The sequence below is a fragment of the Anticarsia gemmatalis genome, chromosome 29 (genome assembly GCF_050436995.1).
Source record: "Anticarsia gemmatalis isolate Benzon Research Colony breed Stoneville strain chromosome 29, ilAntGemm2 primary, whole genome shotgun sequence".
NCBI lineage: Eukaryota > Metazoa > Arthropoda > Insecta > Lepidoptera > Erebidae > Anticarsia > Anticarsia gemmatalis.
Genome location: NC_134773.1, coordinates 362,946 through 384,526, shown reverse-complemented (window position 1 = coordinate 384,526; position 21,581 = coordinate 362,946). Strand labels below are relative to the sequence as shown.

Here is a 21,581-nt window from a genome sequence, read left to right as displayed (position 1 = left end):
AGTATGTTTATCAGTTATTTGGTTACCATAGTACAAGCTCTGCTTAGTTTGGAATCAAATGACCGTGTGTTGTCCAATGATATTTATTTGTTTTTTTGCAGGAGAAGTAACCAACCTAGAAGACAAAATCAAGAAGCTGCAGAAACACCAGGCGTTCACCGCCGAGCTGGGCGCCAACAAGGCCCGGCTGCAGGAGGTGCAGGCGCTGGCGGAACAGCTGCGTCCTGATGATGAGGTGGAGCAGCAGCTGCAGCAGCTGCAGGGAGACTGGCAGCGGCTGCAGCAGGCCACGGACCAGAGAGGTGAGCGGTCAACAAAAAACAACTTTTAACTGGCGCCCATAGCCAGTTGCGCTCACCGGTCGACCAACGATCTGTAGGTTAAGCAAACCTTGGCGCGGTCGTAGGTACCATAGATGGATGACCGCATAGTAGTATTCGAACTGGGCGTTTCCGTGCTTCGGAGGGCACGTAAAAAGTCGGTCCCGGTTGTTGTCTACTAAGATAACAGTCGTTAAGCCACGTCAAAGGCCTTCAGGCGGTTTGAACAACTTTGACACTAGGTTGACAACTAACCATACGACAAGAAGAAGACTGCTTCCGTGGCACAGGCGCAGTGGTAAAGTTCGCCACGTCGCCACTACTACGTTAAGAGGTCGTGTCTTAGTCTCGGGTTCGATTCCCTGTGTGATAAATCATAGATGTAATATTTTTTTATAATTCTTGTGGACATAGTTTATAATTTGTATCAAGAACAAAGTATTAAAAAAAAACAACTTTATGGTAAATGTTACTATGGTGTTTCCAGGTCGTGGTCTGGAGGAAGCCCAGGACATCTTGGAGTTCAACCAGCACCTGGATAAGATAGAGGCCTGGATCAGAGATAAGGAAATGATGGTACGTATATTTTTTACATTCTGTAAAAATAATAAAATAATAAATTATTTACACTGATGATTTTTATAATGAACCTTTTAAACCATTTTTTTTGTGCATACCACAAATGGTTATTTCGTGTCTGGTTGTTCTTTGTGTCCGTTGTTTGTATGTTTGTAAAAGTCCCCACGACACAAGAGCAATTCTTAGTGCGGCAGTGTTGCACAATAATTATTTGAATGGTCACCTACCTACCCCCGGTTTCTGACGCACATTTAGCGACAGTTTATCTATTCAATAGCGTTTAAACTCATAACAAAACGCTATTGAATAAATAAACTACAGCTTATACTCAGAAACCGGGTTACACATTCTTAAACATAAATTTTGATGGAAAATTTACTTAACGAAAAAACTCTATTGAATGAGATAATCTACCGCTAAATGTACTACAACTAATGCTACACATTTTTGAAGTGAAATATTGATGGAAAATTGACACATTCTAGTGAAATTTTGATGGAAAATTGCCACGATTGAATATTTGTTCAACATTTTAAAAGTTTAATTTACTTAACGATTAAATATATGTTTGTCTTAGGTACAAGCTCATGAACTAGGCCGAGACTACGAGCACTGCAGCGCGCTGCTCCGCAAGCTGGACGACATGGACAGTGACATGAAAGTTGATGATAAGAGGGTTAAGAGCATCTGCGCGCTCGCTGATAAGCTCCTGCAACAGGTATGTGTGTACATGCGACTTTGTTCGCGTTGAAAATATTTCCCGGGGTGCTTATGTGACGATGATAAGTATATGTTTTAAGCTCATAGCCAGTTGTGCTCACCGGTCGGTAAACGATCTCTGGGTTAAGCAACCATTGGCGCGGTCACTCTATAGATGGATGATCGCATAGTGGTATTAGAACTGGGCGTCTCCGCGCTTCGGAGGGTACGTAAAAAGTCGGTCCCGGTTGTTGTCAATTAAGATAACAGTCGTTAAGCCACGTCAAAGGCCTCTCGGGCGGTCTGAACAACTTTGACACTAGGTTGACCACTAACCATACGATAAGAAGAAGCTATTTGTGTATCTAATTTAGTTTAAATTTGCTGTAGATGTCATTTCATGAAGAAAAAAGTATCCTGGTAATCCAGGTTTTATGCTATCTGTTAAAATGGCCACCAAGCTATTGGTATTCGACGTGGTTCTTGACTTTAATTCCCATACTATACTAATATTTTACATAATTATAGTGGTTCTTTGTGTCCACGATAAATATAAAAATAGATTATTACAAAACTTAAAAAACAACAGTTTTTAAACTTACCTTCACACCAATAAAAACGGGCCTATCCATCTAGTCCCATTGAGTTACCCCATGATGGGACAAATAATTTTATTTCGCCCAGTTGACCCGGGGCGGGACAAATGCCACTATTTTAGTGCTAGTAATCCCCCTAGTGGGACATTCGGATTTGTCAGGGGCTAGTAGAATAGACCCAAAAACTAGGTAAATTTCTACGTCCTATATAAAAAAATCTTTCATTACCAATATGATATATGTTACTAATTCACCTCCTCCTCTCCCCAGGGTCCCACACAACAAGCGGCAACAGTGGCGCAGCGTCGCGACTTATTCCTCAACAAGTGGCACGCACTATCCGGCGCCTTGCAGAAATACAGGGACAACCTATCAGCCGCACTGGAAATACACTCGTTTAACAGGTAAGCCATAATAAGCCATATCAACGGGCTTACCGGTCGGTAAACGATCTGTGGGTTAAGCAAACCTTGGCGCGGTCATTCCATAGATGGGTGACCGTATAGTGGTATTTGAGCTGGACGTCTCCGTGCTTTGGAGGACACGTAAAAAGTCGGTCCCGGTTGTTGTCTACTAAGATAACAGTCGTTAAGCCACGTCAAAGGCCTTGCGGCTTGAACAAGTTTGACACTAGGTTGATCACTAACCATACGATAAGAAGAAGACAAGTAAATATATTATCTTTAACCAGAATAACTCGTGGCTTAGCTAATAACAGCCGTGAAGATTGATCTCTGAGGTTAAGCTACATTTGCCGAGGTTGTTATGTGGATGGGTGACCATTTTATACATATCGAATTCCTCCGTGTTTCGGAAGGCAGGTTAAATTGTGGGTTTCGGCTGTCATTTTCAAAGATCTTTGATTGTTAACAGTAGTCAGAAGCTTGAAAGTCTGACAACCAGTCTTACTTCCGTCTTCTTCAGTCTTATATCCCAAGTAACTGTGTTGTGGAGGTCTGATAGACAGTCGTTGCATATAAAATACTGGTATTCAGCTGCATCCGGTGAGACTGGAAGTCGACCTGATGGTTATAATTTAATAAAAAATAAAATGTAAAATTACTTGACAAAATTCGGATTACCAACATTATACTGCCATTATTTTAATCAGTTAAACTCTAACACTATAATTACTTCCCCAGGGACGTAGAAGACACAGCGGAGCGTATCTCCAAGAAGGCGAGCCTGTTCAGCTCGGCCGAGCGAGGGCGGGAGCTGGCGGCCGCGCACGAGCTGCAGCGCAGACACCTGGCGCGGGCCGCCGAGGCCGGAGCCATTAAAGACAAGATACGGCAGCTGGAGGGGGAGGGGGGCGCGCTCGCCAACAAGTAGGCACTTATTACTTACTAGCTGACCCGCGCAACTTCGCTTGCGTCACATAAGAGAGAATGGGTGGAAATTTTTCCCCGTTTTTGTAACATTAATTACTGGTACTCTGCTCCTTTTGGTCGTAGCGTGATGATATATAGCCTATGTCCTTTCTCGGGTATCAAAATATCTCCATATCAAATTTCATGCAAATTGGTTCAGTAGTTTAGGCGTGATTGAGTAGCAGACAGACAGAGTTACTTTCGCTTTTATAATATTAATATGAACTAGACCCGCGCAACTTCACTTGCGTCACATAAGAGAGAATGGGTCAAAATTTCTACGGCTACTTCGTACCGCCCAAATTAATTCTCTATTTGTTATACTTTTTTTATTATATGAGACGAACCGAACATCTCTTCCTATTTAGAAGATGGATAAAATGATAGACTAATAATTTTTTAATTAACTAATTACGATAATTTTATTTCATTTATTTATTTAAAGAAAAACAAACAGTTACACACTTAAATTATTATGTAGTAATACAAATATGTACTTTTTATATGTGAAACCCACAACGTTTTCCACATATTATATAAATTATAATATTACATACAATATAAGTAAAAAACGTTGTGCAAGCTCTGATCTATACTTAAAATTATAAAGCTGAAGAGTTTGTTTATTTGAACGCGCTAATCTCAGGAACTACTTGTCCGATTTGAAAAATTGTTTTAGTATTAGATAGCCCATTTATCGAGGAAGGCTATAGGCTATATATCATCACGCTACGACCAATAGGAGTAGAGTACGAGTTAAAAATGTTATAAGTTATAAAGTGTTTTATTTTAAAATTGACTAACAAACTGACGAAACACTGTATAACTAATGAGCTTACACCATGTTTATTAGTACGACTGTCTGTATATAAACTGTCTTTATCTCTAGGTACCCCGAACGCGCCAAGGAGATCGAGACCAGTCTTCAAAGCTTGCGCGAAGGCTGGGACAACCTGCAGGAGCTGGCAGCCAAGAGAACTGCCCTGCTGGATGAAGCTATCGCCGAACACAAGTTCGATGAGAACCTGAAGGTATGTACCTCTCAGTCCCTCTTGTGTGTGTAGGTAGGTGTGAGCGAGAGGTCCGATGTTTGAGCAGTGGTTTTTGTATGATAGTAGCTGAACACAAGTTCGATGAGAATTTGAAGGTATGTACGTCTCTGTCACTCTTATTTGTATGTAGGGGTGTGGGAGCGAGAGGTCCGATGTATTGTAACTACTAATTGAACGTAAGCTTAAAGAGAATCTGAGGGTATATGTACCTCTCTGGTACTCTTATGTGTGTGTCTACGTGTGTGTGAGTGAGAGGTTCAATTTAGGCAGTTGTTAGAGCACGACAACTTAGTAGAGAACCTAGTTATGAACGAATTATCTGAATTATATATAATTTTAATTAGTAATTCTGATTATTTAAATAAAATGGATGCATCTGTAGCTAGCTAGCTGTATGAAACAGGTCACCGTCAGCTGTATAAGTCGAGTCACTGATGTTATACGTTCTGTATGTTGTATACCTCCAGCCGCGAACTGCGCATACAACACTCTCTACTAAGTTGTTATACTCTATATTAAATATCTTTCATGTAGAATAAAACTAATTTATATAATTTTGTTCAGGAACTGGAGCTGTGGGTGTCGGAGACCATCAAGAGTATGGACGAGAGCGGCGCCGCGGAAACCGTGTCTGATGCTGAAGCGCTTCTAGAACTGCACCATGAGAAGAAGGTAATATCTCTTTATATGAGGTCGGGGAAAAAGTATTTTCGCATTATAGTATGTATAAATTTAACCCATTAATGTCCCACTGCTGGGCAAGGGTCTCCTCCCGTAATGAGGGTGGGGTTAGGCCTTGAGTCCATAGTATGTACTTGTAATAAAATATTTTCTCTACACTAAAAAGCTCGATACTTGGGTACCTCACGAGCTCACTGGAAGAAACCTAATGAACCGTGTACTCATTTGTTATTCTTGAAGCCAAAGAGATTTTATTACAAGTTCATACATACTATAATGCGAAAAGACTCTCTCCCCGACCTAATATTTGAACTGGGCGTCATCGTGCTTAGGCATGTAAAAAGTCCGCTTGTAAGTTGTCAATCAAAATAACAGTCGTTAAGTCGCATCAAAGGCCTTCGGGCGGCTTGAACAACTTTTACACTAGGTTGACCACTGACTATACGACAAACAAACAAACTAAAATTACGAGATAATTTACTTCAAGAACATCCCTCTTTTTCTCTGAAATCAGTTAAAAAGGGAGATATTATGTTTACATACCTTTATACTTATATGCAAACCATTTATGTGTGTTTTTATTATGTTCCTCTAGGCTGAGATCGATGGTCGTCAGAAGGCCATAGCGTCTCTCCAGAAGGAGGCTGACCAGGTGCCGGAGAAGATCAAGAAGGTGGAACTGCTGTCCACCACCCTGGACCAGGCCTGGTTGAAGAGGAAGCAGTACTTGACACAGGTAAGAGCAAAGTCAAATAATTTAAGTAAAATACTGACTAAGTATGTGGCCCGGTCGATAGTGTATATGACTGGTGCGCAGATCTGGAGTACGATGCTTGGTTCAAGTCAAAAAGACATTTCTGAGATTTTCTGTTAAGAATTTCTTAGAGATTGCCCGGAGTCAGGAAGTTTAGGTTATAGACCTCCGTGCCTTGGAGAGCACGTGTCGCCGTCGGTCCTGCGCCTGACCTCTCACTGGTCGTGTCGGTTATCCGTCCCACCAGACTATGAGAGTGATGGAATAGAGAGTGTACCTGTGTATTGTATTCACACTTGGACACTAGAAGCAAAGTCCTAGGTTACAAGTAAAGCCTGCTATGACTGGAAATCGGCTAGGACATTGTACTTAGACTAACAGTTTAACAAACATACTCAATAAATATATTTGTCCCCCAGGGTCACCAGCTGCAGCTGCTGAAGGAGCAGGCGCGTCAGACGGAGGACTGGCTCGCGTCCAAGGAGGCCTTCCTCAACAACGATGACCTTGGAGAGAACCTCGACGGTAAGTCCCACTGCTGGGCAAGTGGCCATAGATCTCCACTCCCTATATCTTCTTTTGCTATAAACTAACTTTTTCTTATAACTTTGGTCGTTTGAAATTTGTGCCCTGTTACTTTTTTGTGCTGAGAGTTATTTCGGGAACTCCGGGATAAAAAGTAGCCTATATGTTATTTTGGGTCTTCAGCTACCTATATACTAAATTTCATCTTAATCGATTCAGTAGTATTTGCGTGAAAGAGTAACAAACATGCGTACATACATACAAACTTTCGCATTTATAATATTAGTATACTAGCTAACCCGCGCAACTTCGCTTGCGTCACATAAGAGAGAATCGGTCATTATTTCGCCCGTTTTTGTTACATTTTTCACTGGTACTCTGCTCCTATTGGTCGTAGCGTGATGATATATAGCCCTATAGCTTTCCTCGATAAATGGCTCTATAGCCTTCCTCTATCTAACACTGAAAGAATTTTCCAAAACGGACCAGTAGTTCCTGAGATTAGCGCGTTCAAACAAACAAACAAACTCTTCAGCTTTATAATATTAGTATAGAATATTTATTTATTGAGACTTTCTAGTTATTTCTATAATCTATTAGTATAAATAATTTATATAGATTGAAAAACCTAATAATTGTATTCTTTTCCCCTCAGCGGTGGAGACGTTAATCCGCAAGCACGCCGAGTTCTCCAAGCTGCTGGACTCTCAGCTGGGCCGCGTGGACGAGCTGCAGCGGTTCTCGGCCAGCATGCTGCAGGACGGCCACTACGACAGAGCCTACATCGAGAAGAGGGTGCAGGAGATACTGGCCAGGAGGGACCGGCTCAAGGTGAGAGGTCTTCCATTTTAAACTTATTTTTTTAACCTATTACTGTCCCCAACCCGCACTTGGCCAGCGTGGTGGACCTAAGGTCTAATCCCTTTCTCGTTTGGGAGTATATCCTTGCCTAGCAGTGAGACAGAAAGGGGATACAAAAAAGGAAAAAATATAGTCCCGCTGGAGGGCAAGGGTCTCGTCTACAAATGAGACAGGGGTTAAGCCTTGAGTCCACCACGCAAACCGAGTACGGTTTATAGACTGAATTCGTTAAAGAATTAGGTATGTAACGTTTCATCACGATGTTTCCTTCACTGTTTGAATAAGTGATAATCAACCTTCACTGTTTTTAAGCTCTCGCGACATGTACACTTGATATTATAATGCTACGGGTCTTAAACAAGATGAAAATTATAGGTTACGATATCACTCGACCACTCCTGTGGGAGACGAATATTTAGATAGTTATTAATGTATATAAGTATGTATTATAAGTTATCTGGTTACAGTACAAATTTAGCTTAATTTCTAGTCAGATGACCGTGTGTGAGTTGTCCAATGATATTTATTTATTAAGATCTCTTCATCACTGCTTACCCTCTTCAAAATCAAATCATTTTTTAATCAAGGTCAAATGCTGACACTTATAGTCAATGATACAAAGAAAATTTACCGCCAGTTCGGAAGATAGGGCCAATGAGAAGAGCGGCCAACAAACTGCTGGTCACTCTCTTACTAATGCCACTTGTGTTCAGGAGTCATGTCGTCTCCGCGGCGAGATGCTGGAGCAGTCGCGCCAGCTGCACCAGTTCCTACGCAACCTGTACCACGAGAGAGAGTGGATCGCGCTCAAGATGCAACTCGCTAATGATCATAACTACAGGTAACTGTTACATATTAGGTCGGGGAGTCTTTTCGCATTATAGTATGTATGAACTTGTAATAAAATCTCTTTGGCTTCAACAATCACAAATGAGTACACGGTTCATTAGGTTTCTTTCAGTGAGCTCGTGAGGTACCCAAATATCGAGCTTTTTTGTGAAGAGACAAGATTTTATTACAAGTTCATACATACTATAATGCGAAGACTTTTTCCCCGACCTAATACTTGACTATCAGTCAAATCAGCTACCCTTTTGAAATGTCAAAAACAGATTTAAGTATAGAAATACTCTATAGTGACGTCACAGTCCCGCTGCTGGGCAAGGGTCTCCTCCCCAACGAGTTGAAGGGAATAGGCCGTGAGTCCACCACGCTGACCAAGTGCGGGTTGGGGACTTATGCCCTCAATAGATGTAATAAACAAATTTTAGGCGTGCAAGGTTTCCTCACGATGTTTTCCTTCACCGTTGGAGCGTGTGATTATTATTTCTATTACTTAGATTTATTTTTCTTCTAACAACATATTATCTTTCGCAGAGAGCTATCGAACCTACAGAGCAAGATTCAGAAGCACTCAGCATTCGAGTCAGAGTTAGCAGCTAACAAGGGCCGTATTGACGATGTCGCCAACCACGGAGAAACACTTATTGGTGAGTATCACTTGACATCATCAGTCTAGCGTCTCTTCCAACTATGTCAGCTTCCAGTCTCACCGGATGCAGCTGAATACCAGTATTTTTAACCCGCGACGCAAAAAGAGGGGTGTCATAAGATTGACGTGTCTGTGTGTGTGTCTGTCTGCATGCCTGTGGCATCATAACTCCCGAATGGATGCAGTGATTTCAATATAGTTTTTTTTTTGTATTAAAGGTTACTGGGTAACTTATGTGCGAGTGTTCTTAGACATGTTTTATGAAAATCGATTAAGCCGTTCAAAAGTTATAGGGGGTGAAAGTGAGGGGAGGAGAGCAAATTTACTCGGATGGGGTCTCAAATAGTTTTGTATGATGAGAAAGTTGGTGGTGGGAGTATTACAATGGCTTTACTTAACTAGCCAATCTATAAAAAGTATGAAAAAAAAAGTGTAAAATCGGGGCTTTTTATTTTTTTAAATTTATAGTTATACATGGAGTGACTGTCTATCAGACCTCCACAACACAGTTACCTGGTTTACAACACGATATTAAGACTGTTGTCAGACTTTCAAGCTTCTGAGTACTGTTACGGATGTCATAGATCGTTGACAGCCGGGACCCACAATTTAATTTGATTATTATACTTTGTATAATGTGGTCTCCCATCTATTGTACAACTTCGGCAAACGTAACCTAACCTGAAAGATCGCTCCGCGGTGGATCTGCTTAACCACGAGGTCCTCAATTTAAATAACTGTTGTTGAGTAACTTTAACACCATGTTGACAACTAATCACATCTATATAAATAAAAATGAATCAACTTTACTAAATTGGATAAATCTTTTTTTAAATATGTTTGTAACTGTAAGGACAAGGTTTAGATAGGATCAATGGGATTAAAATTCTCACGGGAATGGGATCAACAAAATAAAATTTTACTATACCCAAACGAAGTCGGTAGTGCGTTAGTGTTCTTCTTATCGCATGGTTAGTGGTCAACCTAGTGTCAAAGTTGTTCAAGCTGTCCAAAAGGCCTTTAACATAGCTTAACGACTGTTATCTTAATTGACAACAACCGGCACCAACGTTTTACGAGCCCTCCGAAGCATGAAGATGCCCATTTCAAAATACCTTTGGCCCAATCATTCCATAGATAGCTGACCGCATGGTCTTGGATTGTTTAACCCACAGACTGTTTACTGACCGGTGAGCACAACTGGCTATGAAAGATACATGACTTTCGATGGGTAAATATTTTGTTTTTTACAGAGAGCAAGCACTACGCGTCGCAGGAGATAGCGAAGCACGTGGAGGAGCTGGAGAACCAGTGGCGCGAGCTGCAGACGGCGGCCAAGCTGCGGCGCGAGCGCCTGGCGGAGGCCTACCAGGCGCGCGTGTACCTGCGCGGGCTCGACGACTTCAGCGCCTGCCTCGACGATGTGGAGGCGCAGCTGCTGAGCGAGGACCATGGTGAGTGTAGTGTGACGACTGCCTCGACGATGTGGAGGCGCAGCTGCTGAGCGAGGACCATGGTGAGTGTAGTGTGACGACTGCCTCGACGATGTGGAGGCGCAGCTGCTGAGCGAGGACCATGGTGAGTGTAGTGTGACGACTGCCTCGACGATGTGGAGGCGCAGCTGCTGAGCGAGGACCATGGTGAGTGTAGTGTGACGACTGCCTCGACGATGTGGAGGCGCAGCTGCTGAGCGAGGACCATGGTGAGTGTAGTGTGACGACTGCCTCGACGATGTGGAGGCGCAGCTGCTGAGCGAGGACCATGGTGAGTGTAGTGTGACGACTGCCTCGACGATGTGGAGGCGCAGCTGCTGAGCGAGGACCATGGTGAGTGTAGTGTGACGACTGCCTCGACGATGTGGAGGCGCAGCTGCTGAGCGAGGACCATGGTGAGTGTAGTGTGACGACTGCCTCGACGATGTGGAGGCGCAGCTGCTGAGCGAGGACCATGGTGAGTGTAGTGTGACGACTGCCTCGACGATGTGGAGGCGCAGCTGCTGAGCGAGGACCATGGTGAGTGTAGTGTGACGACTGCCTCGACGATGTGGAGGCGCAGCTGCTGAGCGAGGACCATGGTGAGTGTAGTGTGACGACTGCCTCGACGATGTGGAGGCGCAGCTGCTGAGCGAGGACCATGGTGAGTGTAGTGTGACGACTGCCTCGACGATGTGGAGGCGCAGCTGCTGAGCGAGGACCATGGTGAGTGTAGTGTGACGACTGCCTCGACGATGTGGAGGCGCAGCTGCTGAGCGAGGACCATGGTGAGTGTAGTGTGACGACTGCCTCGACGATGTGGAGGCGCAGCTGCTGAGCGAGGACCATGGTGAGTGTAGTGTGACGACTGCCTCGACGATGTGGAGGCGCAGCTGCTGAGCGAGGACCATGGTGAGTGTAGTGTGACGACTGCCTCGACGATGTGGAGGCGCAGCTGCTGAGCGAGGACCATGGTATATAGCCCTAATACGACCTATCTTAGGGGTGGAGGTAACTGACACTTCGACCACTCTTGATCCTTAGTGTCACGCAATATAGTCTTTAAAATTGCAAAGGCGGGTATAACAGGCATAATATTAGGCACTTGTCCCACCGCCGACGAGAAAACGACAAACTATCGGCTATTTTCCCGTTCAAGAAACGTATAGTAGATATGTATTTCATGTAAACAAAAGAGACACATATACAAACAGTTGATCGCTGACTGTTCACACTGACGGCGAGCACTCTCTTCACTAGTCTATTGCTAAGCGATCATAACTTTTAAACTCTCGCGTTGCATGTTTAATGTATAATAGAATACGGGAATTAACGCGAACACGCATTTTACCTTAAAGTGTGTACCTTGTAGTGTGTGTTGGCGGTTGGAAAAATCAAAATATGAGGGTGGATGGACATTCGTCCGCCTCATATACACGAAGTCCTGTCATCGCTGCTCCAGTCTGCCTGGGACCACGGCGAGTGCAACCTGCGCCGAAACGTTAGGCATTTTAAGGTAAAATGCGTGTTCGCGTTAATTCCCGTATTCTATTATTGCTAAGCGACCAGAACCATGAAAGATAACAATCGCTCAGCGATACCCGCGTGATTAGAACACACGTCGAGAGAGCAACCAGCTGTCATTTCTCTACGATGATGACAGTGATGCGAGTAATCGCTCGCCTCACTCGCACACTCGTTTGTAGCAGAACTACACAACTACCGCAACTACGCACTCGCTCCCCGCGGCTCGCCAACTCCTTTCCAATTCTAGCTCTACTCGTTACTCGTTCATCGTTGGCGGTGGGACAAGTGCCTTAGGTCGCGGAAAAGGTCTTGTCGCATTGTATAACGCAACTATATAATAATATGTAATCTTACAGGTAAAGACCTGGCCTCAGTGACAGCTCTGTTGAAACGCCACACGCGGCTGGAACAGCTGGTGGCGAGCAAGGCCGACGTGGCCACGCAGCTGGCGGACAACGCCAGACAACTCGCTGATAGCAAGCACTTCATGGCCGCAGAGATACTGAGCAAGGCTGACTCCGCTGTAAAAAGGTAATTAATCTTTATACAGTACGAAATTTCGTTAATATTTCAACCTTGTTATATACTGCCTGCCTCCGTGGCGCAGTGGTATAAGTCGCTACTGCAATACCATTTGCGTCAGGAGGTCGTGGGTTCGAATTCCACACGGAGCAATTATTTGTGCGATCCACAAATAATTGTTTCGGGTCTGATCGTGCTTTGTGTTTGTTGTTTGTATGTTTGTAAAAGTTTCCGCGACGCAAGAGCAATTCTTAGTGCGGGAGTTGTCTTTTTTGAAAGAAAAATTAAAAAGAGAGAAAAGAAGTGAATATGTGTGTAGTAAGTCTTAGGTTTTGGCTTATGCCGAACACAATTCGTTTGGGTTCAATCGTCACAATTCAGTTCTTGTAAATTTTTCAAGCATTTTCTACCCCCTTATGTTTGTAGCAACCCTTATTAAGATTATGTGACGTGTCAAAGCCTACAAAAAAATCCCTTTTCCTGAAAATAATCCTAAAAAATACAATATATTTTAACTTATTAATTGTATTGTTTTCTATTAGGTACCGTCAGCTGCAAGAGCCGATGCAGATTCGTCGCGACAACTTAGAAGATGCCGCTCTCTTACACCGATGGGACAGAGATGCTGATGAGGAGTTCAGATGGTAAGTCACATATGGACCCTATGGTTAGTGGTCAACCTAGTGACAAAGTTGTTCAAGCCCAGGTCTTTGGCTTGACGACTGTTATCTTAATTGATAAGAATCGGGACCGAGTTGAAAATTAATAAATTTTATTATTAATTGCTTTGAAAGCTTAACAGCTTTAGCAAAGGGTAGAACGGAACCCTAAAAAAAAAAGACTTCGTTGTCTGTCTGTCAGCAGGCTGTATCTCATGAACCGTGATAGTTAGACAGTTGCCAGACTGCTGGCACTAAAATTGCGGGGTCGATTCCTTGGTCGGGCAAAGCGTTTTTGGTCTTTTCTCGTTTATATAAGAATATTTCTTAATAGTAGTTTGGTAACATGCCCGGTATGTGAACTAACATTATTAATAGCGAAACGTGTGTATTTATACACCTATGCCTATACCTTAATGTATAACAGGCGTGATATTATGTTTGCATAAATTATGGTTAAATTTGGAGCCATCTTTAAATTCCTTTCTTAAGGAATTTTTCTTCAGCAAATATTTGTTGCTAAAAATCTAGCGAAACTACAATAAAACTATATTTCTATCTAGGTTGAAAGAGCGTGAGTCGGCGGTGCGTCAGGAGGAAGCAGGTACTACCCTCGCGGAGGCACAGGCCCTCATGAAGAAACATCTAGCTCTTGAAGCTGAACTACTATCTAGGTAAGCGTAATAATACTACCTTAAGTCTAGTCTTAAGCCGATGTAGGCAAAAAAACCGTTAGGCTAAAGTGGGATTGGGCCGGGCATGTTCACCGAATGCACATCGAAAGATGGGCTAACATTGCCACGAAGTGGACGCCACAAGATGGTCGGCGCCGAAGAGGAAGGCCTAAACGGAGATGGCGGGATGACCTGGATGCGTTCCTGCATGGATGGCCAGACGCAACAATCGTCCGAGGGGACTGGAAACTCAGGGGAGAGGCCTTTGCTCAGCAGTGGGACATAGAAACAGGCTAAATAATAAAAAAAACGTCTAGACCTAGATGAGACCTAGATCTCGTAGCTACAGCGGCGCAGATCGGTCTCTCAGGTTAAGCTACGCTTGCCGAGGTTGTGCTATGGATGGGTGACAGTATCATACGTGTTTAGGAAAGCATGTTAAATTATGAGTGCTGACTATAATTTTTAAAGATTTATATATTGATGGTCGACGGCAGTCTTTCGAGACAACATATTATTAATATCCGCAAAATTCGGATTATGGAGTATTTCATAAAATTCTTGCTACGGCAATAATTCTCGTGATTGCATGGAAAATGTCACCTGAGCGAAGCCGGGTTATCTTCTAGTATTTATATATTTTTGTCTATCCCTACAGAGAAGCGTCAATCAAAGCATTAATAAGCCGCGCCACGCAACTGTCCCGGCGCGGTCACTTCGCGGGCACCGAACTGGAGGCCCGCGCGAGGGACCTGGGCGCAGCGCACCGCGCGCTACTGGACCACGCGGCGATGAGGACCAGGGTTATACAGGAACGATGTGAACTGCTGCAGGTAAGTTGTTAGCAGGGGTCATGTGACCCCAAAGTAGACTGTTAAAGCTGTATAACCCCCTAGCCACCTACTTTGACCCCCACAAACAATTGTATTGCCTTCAAAGTAAACAATTGGAGCTGTTTAACCCCCAAGCCACCTACTTTGACCCTCAAAATAGTCAGTTTTGACAAAATATTGGTTCAATTTGACCCCTCAATGTGGTCTTTATTTAACACCAATGCCTAGCCTAGCAGGTTTATTATAGTGTGGTTTTTATTAAAACCCACACTATAGTAAGCAAAAGTGGTTTATTTCGACACCCAGATTAACTTTTATTTATTTATTTATTTGACTTAAAAATTAATTTATTTTTATTTATCTTATTGTTTTTAACTTTTGATCAATAGTAGTATTTTTGATCAATAGTCAAGTTTTGAACCAAAAAAAATGTTACGATTATTACTACTATCTTTTAGAGATTTAGTTTGTTCCTAATAAAAAAAAATCTTCTGAGACGAACATAGACCCTTTAATATAATTTCTTTTAGCCATAAAATGATATATTTTCACCCCCAAAACCTTCCAAATTAAACCCCTTACTCGCGTATTCTCACTCAAAAACTATCCATTCATACTACAAAATGATCTAAATTATATTTTCTTTTCTTCAGCTGGCCTCAGAGATCTCGGAAGCGGAAGCCTGGCTTCTCGAACGTCGCGTGGCGCTGGTGTCAGGCGACGTGGGCCGCGATGAAGACTCGGCGCTAGCGCTCGTCCGGCGGCTTGAAGCCCTGCAGCGAGAGCTGTCCGGCTTCGACACTACTGTAGCTAAGCTTGAGAAGACTGCCAGCGGGCTTATGGTAATAAATTAATTTAACTCATTAATGTCCCACTGCTGGGCAAGGGTCTTCTCCCGTAATGAGGGAGGGGTTAGGCCTTGAGTCCACCACGCTGGCCAAGTGCGGGTTGGGGACGTTTTGAACTTTAAATTATACCTAATTAGAGGCTGTCCGTGACTTCGTCCGCGTGGAAACCCTTCCCGTGTAAATCCCGAGGCCTTGGGAACTCCGGGATAAATAGCCTATGTGTTATTCTGGGTCTTCAGCTACCTATATACCTAAATTTCATCGTAATCGGTGCAGTAGTATTTTCGTGAAAGAGTAACAAACATCTCACGACATCCCGCGGGCGGCCTCTAGTTAATTATATAACTAACTTAAGCATCCCCTAACTAAACTTCCCTTTACAGGAGCGAGCGACAATCGACAGTGAACAGGTCAAGAAGAAGATGGATGACCTGAAAGCCACTTATGAAGACATGAAGCTGCTGTCAGCGAAACGACAACAGAGGTTGCAGCAAAGCTTAAAGTATTTCAAGTAAGTAGAAACTCGCTGACATATAATATTATGTTGGCTACTTTATGTCGCCGGCTTATTTTATAACGTGAAGGTGTAAACTGGCAAACTTACACAAAATCCGACTTAATCGAAATCCGACTTGAACTATATCCGACTTACAAATAATTCGAATTACCCAAAATCAGAATCTGACTTATACAAAATCCGACTTACTCAAAATTCGACTTACTCAAAATTCGACTTATTTAAATCCGACTTACTCAAAATCCGACTTACAGAAAAATCCGACTTACAGAAAAATCCGACTTACAGAAAAATCCGACTTAATCAAGTTCCGACTTAATCAAAATCCGACTTAATCAGAATCCGACATTATCAGAATCCGACTCAATCAAAATCCGACTTACTCAAAATCCGACTTAATCAATATCCGACTTAATCAAAATCCGATTGAATCAAAATCCGACTTAATCAAAAACCGACTTAAGCGTAATCCGACTTAATCAAAATCCGACTTAATCAAAATCCGACTTAATCAAAATCCGAATTAATCAAAATCCGAGTTAATCAAAATCTGACTTAATCAAAATCCGACTTAATCAATATCCGACTTAATCAATATCCGACTTAATCAAGATCCGATTGAATCAAAATCCGACTTTATCAAAATCCGACTTATACAAAATCCGACTTAATCTACATCCGACTTAATCAAAATCCGACTTACTCAAAATCCTATTTACACAAAATCCGACTTAAACAAAATCCGACTTAATCGAAATTCTGCTTACACTAAATCCGACTTAATCAAAAACCAACTTAAACAAAATCCGACTTAATCAAAATCCGACTTACTCAAAATCAGACTTACACACAATCCGACTTACAGAAAATCCGACTTACAAAATCCGACTTACACAAAATCCGACTTACACACAATCCGACTTACAGAAAATCCGACTTACAAAATCCGACTTACACAAAATCCGACTTACACACAATCCGACTTACAGAAAATCCGACTTACAAAATCCGACTTACACAAAATCCGACTTACACACAATCCGACTTACAGAAAATCCGACTTACAAAATCCGACTTACACAAAATCCGACTTACACACAATCCGACTTAATCAAAATCCGACTTACAAAATCCGACTTACACAAAATCCGACTTACACAAAATCCGACTTAATCAAAATCCGACTTACAAAATCCGCCTCCCACCATACCCTCATGCCATCAAACTACATCAACTGTCCGTATTTATGCAAAATGGAACCACACGACAATTTTTCAATTTTTATTTTTTAGCGGAATACTAATATAGAAATGGTCTAAAACCTTATACAAAAAAGAACGACGCGATTTTCGCCTCCGAAATAGGGTTTATTAAAAGCAGAACAGAACCAACTACAACTGATAGAGCTGCACATGTTTTTGTAAAACCTTTGATATCTCAAAAGTACGTATTTGCTGTGTGGTTCCTTTTTGCATAAATATGGACAACTGTTCCTCCGGCAGGTTCGTGCAGGAGTGCGAGGAGGTGCAGGAGTGGATCGGCGAGCAGATGACCACGGCCGCCAGTGAGGAGTACGGCCTGGACGTGGAGCACGTGGACACGCTGCAGCAGGCCTTCGACAACTTCCTCGCACAGCTGCACGGTGAGAAACTAGTACCCGTTACTGTCCCACTGCTGGGCAAGGGTCTCTTCTCGTAATAAAGGGTAGACCCTTAAGTTAGGTCTTGAGTCCACTAAGCTAGCCGAGTGCGAGATGGGAATCTAGCATGCTTTCAAGAAATTATTAAACAACAACAGCCGCGCGGGTCGGTCTTTGAGGTTTAGCTACGCTTGCCGAGTCTGATCTGTGGATGGGTGACCATCTAGTGCATGTCAAGTTCCTCTGTGTTTCGGAAGGCACGTTGAATTGTGGGTTCCGGCTGTCATTTTCGAAGATCTTTGACAGTCGTTACCAGTAGTCAGAAGCTTGAAATTCTGACAACCAGTCTTATTTAGTATCTTATTATAAGTCAGGTAACTGTGTTGTGGAGGTCCGATAGACAGTCGCTGCATGTAAAATACTGGTATTCAGCTGCATCCGGTGAGACTGGAAACTGACTCCAACATAGTTGGAAGAAAGGCTAATCTGATATACATACATACTCAAAACCTTAGTTAATAGTTGTTAAGCTATCAAAGGCCTTTCGAGCTTGAACAACTTTGACACTAGGTTGACCACTAACCATACCATGAAAATAATCTTTCTTTTATTCTTCTGTCAGCTAACGAGGGTCGCATCGAAGCAGTCTGTGAAGCAGGCAACGTCCTTCTAGAAGAGAACACGCCGGAAGCTGACAGAGTGAAACAGAGGATTGATGATATTAAAGGACTGTGGGATGATCTGAAAGAATTGGCACTGGCCAGACAAGAGGTAAGAGTTCTTTTATATATTTACCTATTAGCTGACCCGCGCTACTTCGCTTGCGTCACTTAAGAGAGAATGGGTCATAATTTTCCCCGTGTTTGTAATATTTTTGACTGGTAGAGTACCAGTCAAGTCAAGCTCCTATTGGTCTTAGCGTGATTATATATAGCCTATAGCCTTCCTCGATAAATAGGCTATCTAACAGTAAAATATTTTTCAATTCGCACAAATATTACATGTAATTAAAATTTAACCCATTACTGTCCCACTGCTGGGCAAGGGTCTCCTTCAGTAATGAGAGAGGGGTTAGGCCTTGAGTCCACCACGCTGGCCAAGTGCGGGTTGGGGACTTTGCATGCCCTCAATAAAACATATAATTAGTGGTATAAAAAAGAAAGGCAGTGGGTTTTCGAAACGTTGATAGATAAAAAATATTTCGACGATTTGAAATACTTGCAGAATGGTTATAAAATATAGGATATATTCACTAAAATTCTTCCCTCCCCCTCCCTCCAGGCGCTGGCGGGTGCCCGTCAAGTGCACGAGTTCGACCGCACGGCTGAGGAGACGGGCGCGTGGGTGGCGGAGAAGGAGTCGTCCCTGGTGGAGGCCGGGGCGCCGCGCGACCTGCGCGAGCTGCACGCGCAGAGGAGAGTGCTGAGCGCGCTCGCCGCCGACCTCGACGCTATTACACGGGCACATGATAAACTGCAGGAGGAGGCAGTTAGGTAAATAGGAATATAAGATATTTATAAAACATGATGAATGAATAATTATAGGTACTTTTTGAAGGTATTTCTAGTCTCAATTTCCAATAATTATAGGTGCGGTTAACGAAAACATGTTTACACTGTAATATTCTCAAAAGTCTTTCAATGATAATTTTGAATTTTACCTGTTACTAGCCAGCTACTGAAATAAGTATTTTTTTAAAGCGATAATGTCTCACTGTTGTGCAAGGGTCTCCTCCCAAAGGAGGGAGGAGTTAGGCTTTGAGTGAGGATTTGCATGCCCTCAATCAATGTATTAAACAATTTCTTAAGGCATGCAAGGTTGCATCACGATCACCCATCTATTGAATGATCGCACCAAGGTACCCACAGATCGTTTACCGATCAGTGAGCGCAACTGGCTTTCGTTTCATTCATATTGACCATCAATCATACGATAAAAAAGGCCATACTAATATAATATTTTTCTCCTTCAGGCTGGGTACGGCATTCCCTGACGCGAAAGAGCACGTGACATCTAAGCTGGAGGACGTGACGGAGGCGCTGACGGCGCTGGTGCAGCTCACGCAGCAGTGCAACCAGCAGCTCGAGCTGGCCGGACAGCTGCAGGCCTACTTCGACACCTACCATGAGCTACTGTGAGTATGTTATGTACTAGCTGACCCGCGCAACTTAGCTTGCGTCACATAATGGGTCATATTTTTCCCGTTATTGTAACATTTTTTACTGGTACTCTACTCCTGTTGGTCATAGCGTGTTGTTATATAGCCTATAGCCTTCCTGTATAAATGGGCTATCTAATAGTAAAATAATTTTTCAATTCGCACCAGCAGTTAGCGATTAGAGCGTTGAAACAAACAAATAAACATACTCTACAATTTTATAATATTAGTATAGAAGTATAGATTATTCAACGTTAAGTAAGGTCCTTCATATTTAATTTGCTGTAAAGAGATTTGGCTGATATTTAACAATTCGGCTATCCTTAAGAATCCTAAGTATATTGAGAAATTTGAAAAATAATTACTTTTTTTGCTTAAATCGTTAATTATTTCATTTTGTAATTACTTCACATAAAGCTTATATCGTTAAAACCGTCTTACAAGTAAAAAGTTATGAGATAACAATATAAAAAATAGAGACGAAAAATAGAACCTCCTCGTTTTTTAAAGTCGGTCAAACATCTTCATCAAATTTTGTCTTTATAACGCAGTGCGTGGACCAACGAGACGCTGGCCCGCGTGACGGCACCAGACCTGGCCCGCGACGTGTCCGGCGCGGAGCGGCTGCTGGCCCGGCACCAGGACATACAGGTGGAGATACACGCCAAGGAAGATGCCTTCAACACACTCTATAATGATGGTGAGTGTATATAATATTACTAGCTTTCACCCGCGACTTCGTTCGCCACCTGAATTTTTCCATGGGAATGCGTCATTTTCTCGGGGTAGAAAACCGGTAGTTTATCTATTCAATATGAGATTTTTTTATATGAGTTTAAACGCTATTGAATAGATAAACTACCGGTAAATGTACTTAGAATCCGGGGGTAAGTGATCTATCAACGCACAGCATAAACCACTGCACGGATCGAGCTGAAATTTGGGAAAAAGATTACTGAGGCACGTTTTCATATGAGTTTAAACGTTATTGAATAGATAAACTACCGCTAAATGTACCTCAGAAACTGGGGGATCTGAAATTTGTCATGCACGTAGATGTTATGACAAAATCATCTCTCTTAGCGGTAGGCATCCGCTAAGAGAGGATTTTGATCAATTCTACCCCCAATAAAATAGGAGATGAAAGTTTGTATAAATATTTTGTAAATAATAAGTTACAATCCACGCGGACGAAGTCGCGGACAAAAGTTAGTTTAAAAACCTTTGATAGTCGTTAACAGTAGTCAGAAGCATGAAAATGTGACAACCAGTTATAGAAAATGGGCAGAAATAAACTACGTTTTTGTTAATATAAAACTAATATAATAATCTTTCCCAGGTGAGAAGCTGGTAAAAGAAGGCCACTTCATGTCGAACGAGATCGAGGAGCGCATGTCGCACCTGCGCTCGCGGCGCGCGCAGCTCGACGCGGCGTGGAGCAACCGCGAGCGCATCTACGCGCAGCACCTGGACGCGCTCGTGTTCAAGCGGGACGCCGACGCGCTCGACAACTGGATCACCAACCGGTATGTGCCCCTAATATAGTGTGTGCCCCTCGGATACATTGTGCCCCTCAGATACAGTGTGCCCCTCAGATTTATTGTGCCCCTAACATAGCGTGTGCCCCTTAGATACACTGTGCCTCTAACATCGTGTGTGCCCCTCGGATACATTGTGCCCCTCAGATACAGTGTGCCCCTATTGTAGTGTGTGCCCCTCAGATTTATTGTGCCCCTAACATAGCGTGTGCCCCTTAGATACACTGTGCCTCTAACATCGTGGGTGCCCCTCAGATACATTGTG

General features: G+C 42.9%; 1 protein-coding gene across 1 annotated transcript in view; it reads left to right on the top strand.

Annotated features, from left to right (window-relative positions):
- The window catches only part of kst (spectrin beta chain, non-erythrocytic 5 kst), a 111,263-nt gene that overhangs the window by 73,328 nt on the left and 16,354 nt on the right, over positions 1-21,581 (top strand). Inside the window, exons 47-71 of the mRNA XM_076133091.1 lie at positions 102-302; positions 808-896; positions 1,477-1,617; positions 2,465-2,598; positions 3,337-3,522; positions 4,454-4,595; positions 5,181-5,288; positions 5,893-6,033; positions 6,471-6,576; positions 7,232-7,407; positions 8,151-8,278; positions 8,815-8,927; positions 10,183-10,383; positions 12,285-12,459; positions 12,993-13,094; positions 13,673-13,783; positions 14,442-14,616; positions 15,270-15,458; positions 15,848-15,975; positions 17,484-17,623; positions 18,243-18,391; positions 18,902-19,113; positions 19,593-19,754; positions 20,330-20,478; positions 21,118-21,304. Of these exons, the coding sequence (XP_075989206.1) occupies positions 102-302; positions 808-896; positions 1,477-1,617; positions 2,465-2,598; positions 3,337-3,522; positions 4,454-4,595; positions 5,181-5,288; positions 5,893-6,033; positions 6,471-6,576; positions 7,232-7,407; positions 8,151-8,278; positions 8,815-8,927; positions 10,183-10,383; positions 12,285-12,459; positions 12,993-13,094; positions 13,673-13,783; positions 14,442-14,616; positions 15,270-15,458; positions 15,848-15,975; positions 17,484-17,623; positions 18,243-18,391; positions 18,902-19,113; positions 19,593-19,754; positions 20,330-20,478; positions 21,118-21,304 (3,745 nt within the window). The remainder of the gene's footprint in view (positions 1-101; positions 303-807; positions 897-1,476; positions 1,618-2,464; positions 2,599-3,336; positions 3,523-4,453; positions 4,596-5,180; positions 5,289-5,892; positions 6,034-6,470; positions 6,577-7,231; positions 7,408-8,150; positions 8,279-8,814; positions 8,928-10,182; positions 10,384-12,284; positions 12,460-12,992; positions 13,095-13,672; positions 13,784-14,441; positions 14,617-15,269; positions 15,459-15,847; positions 15,976-17,483; positions 17,624-18,242; positions 18,392-18,901; positions 19,114-19,592; positions 19,755-20,329; positions 20,479-21,117; positions 21,305-21,581) is intronic.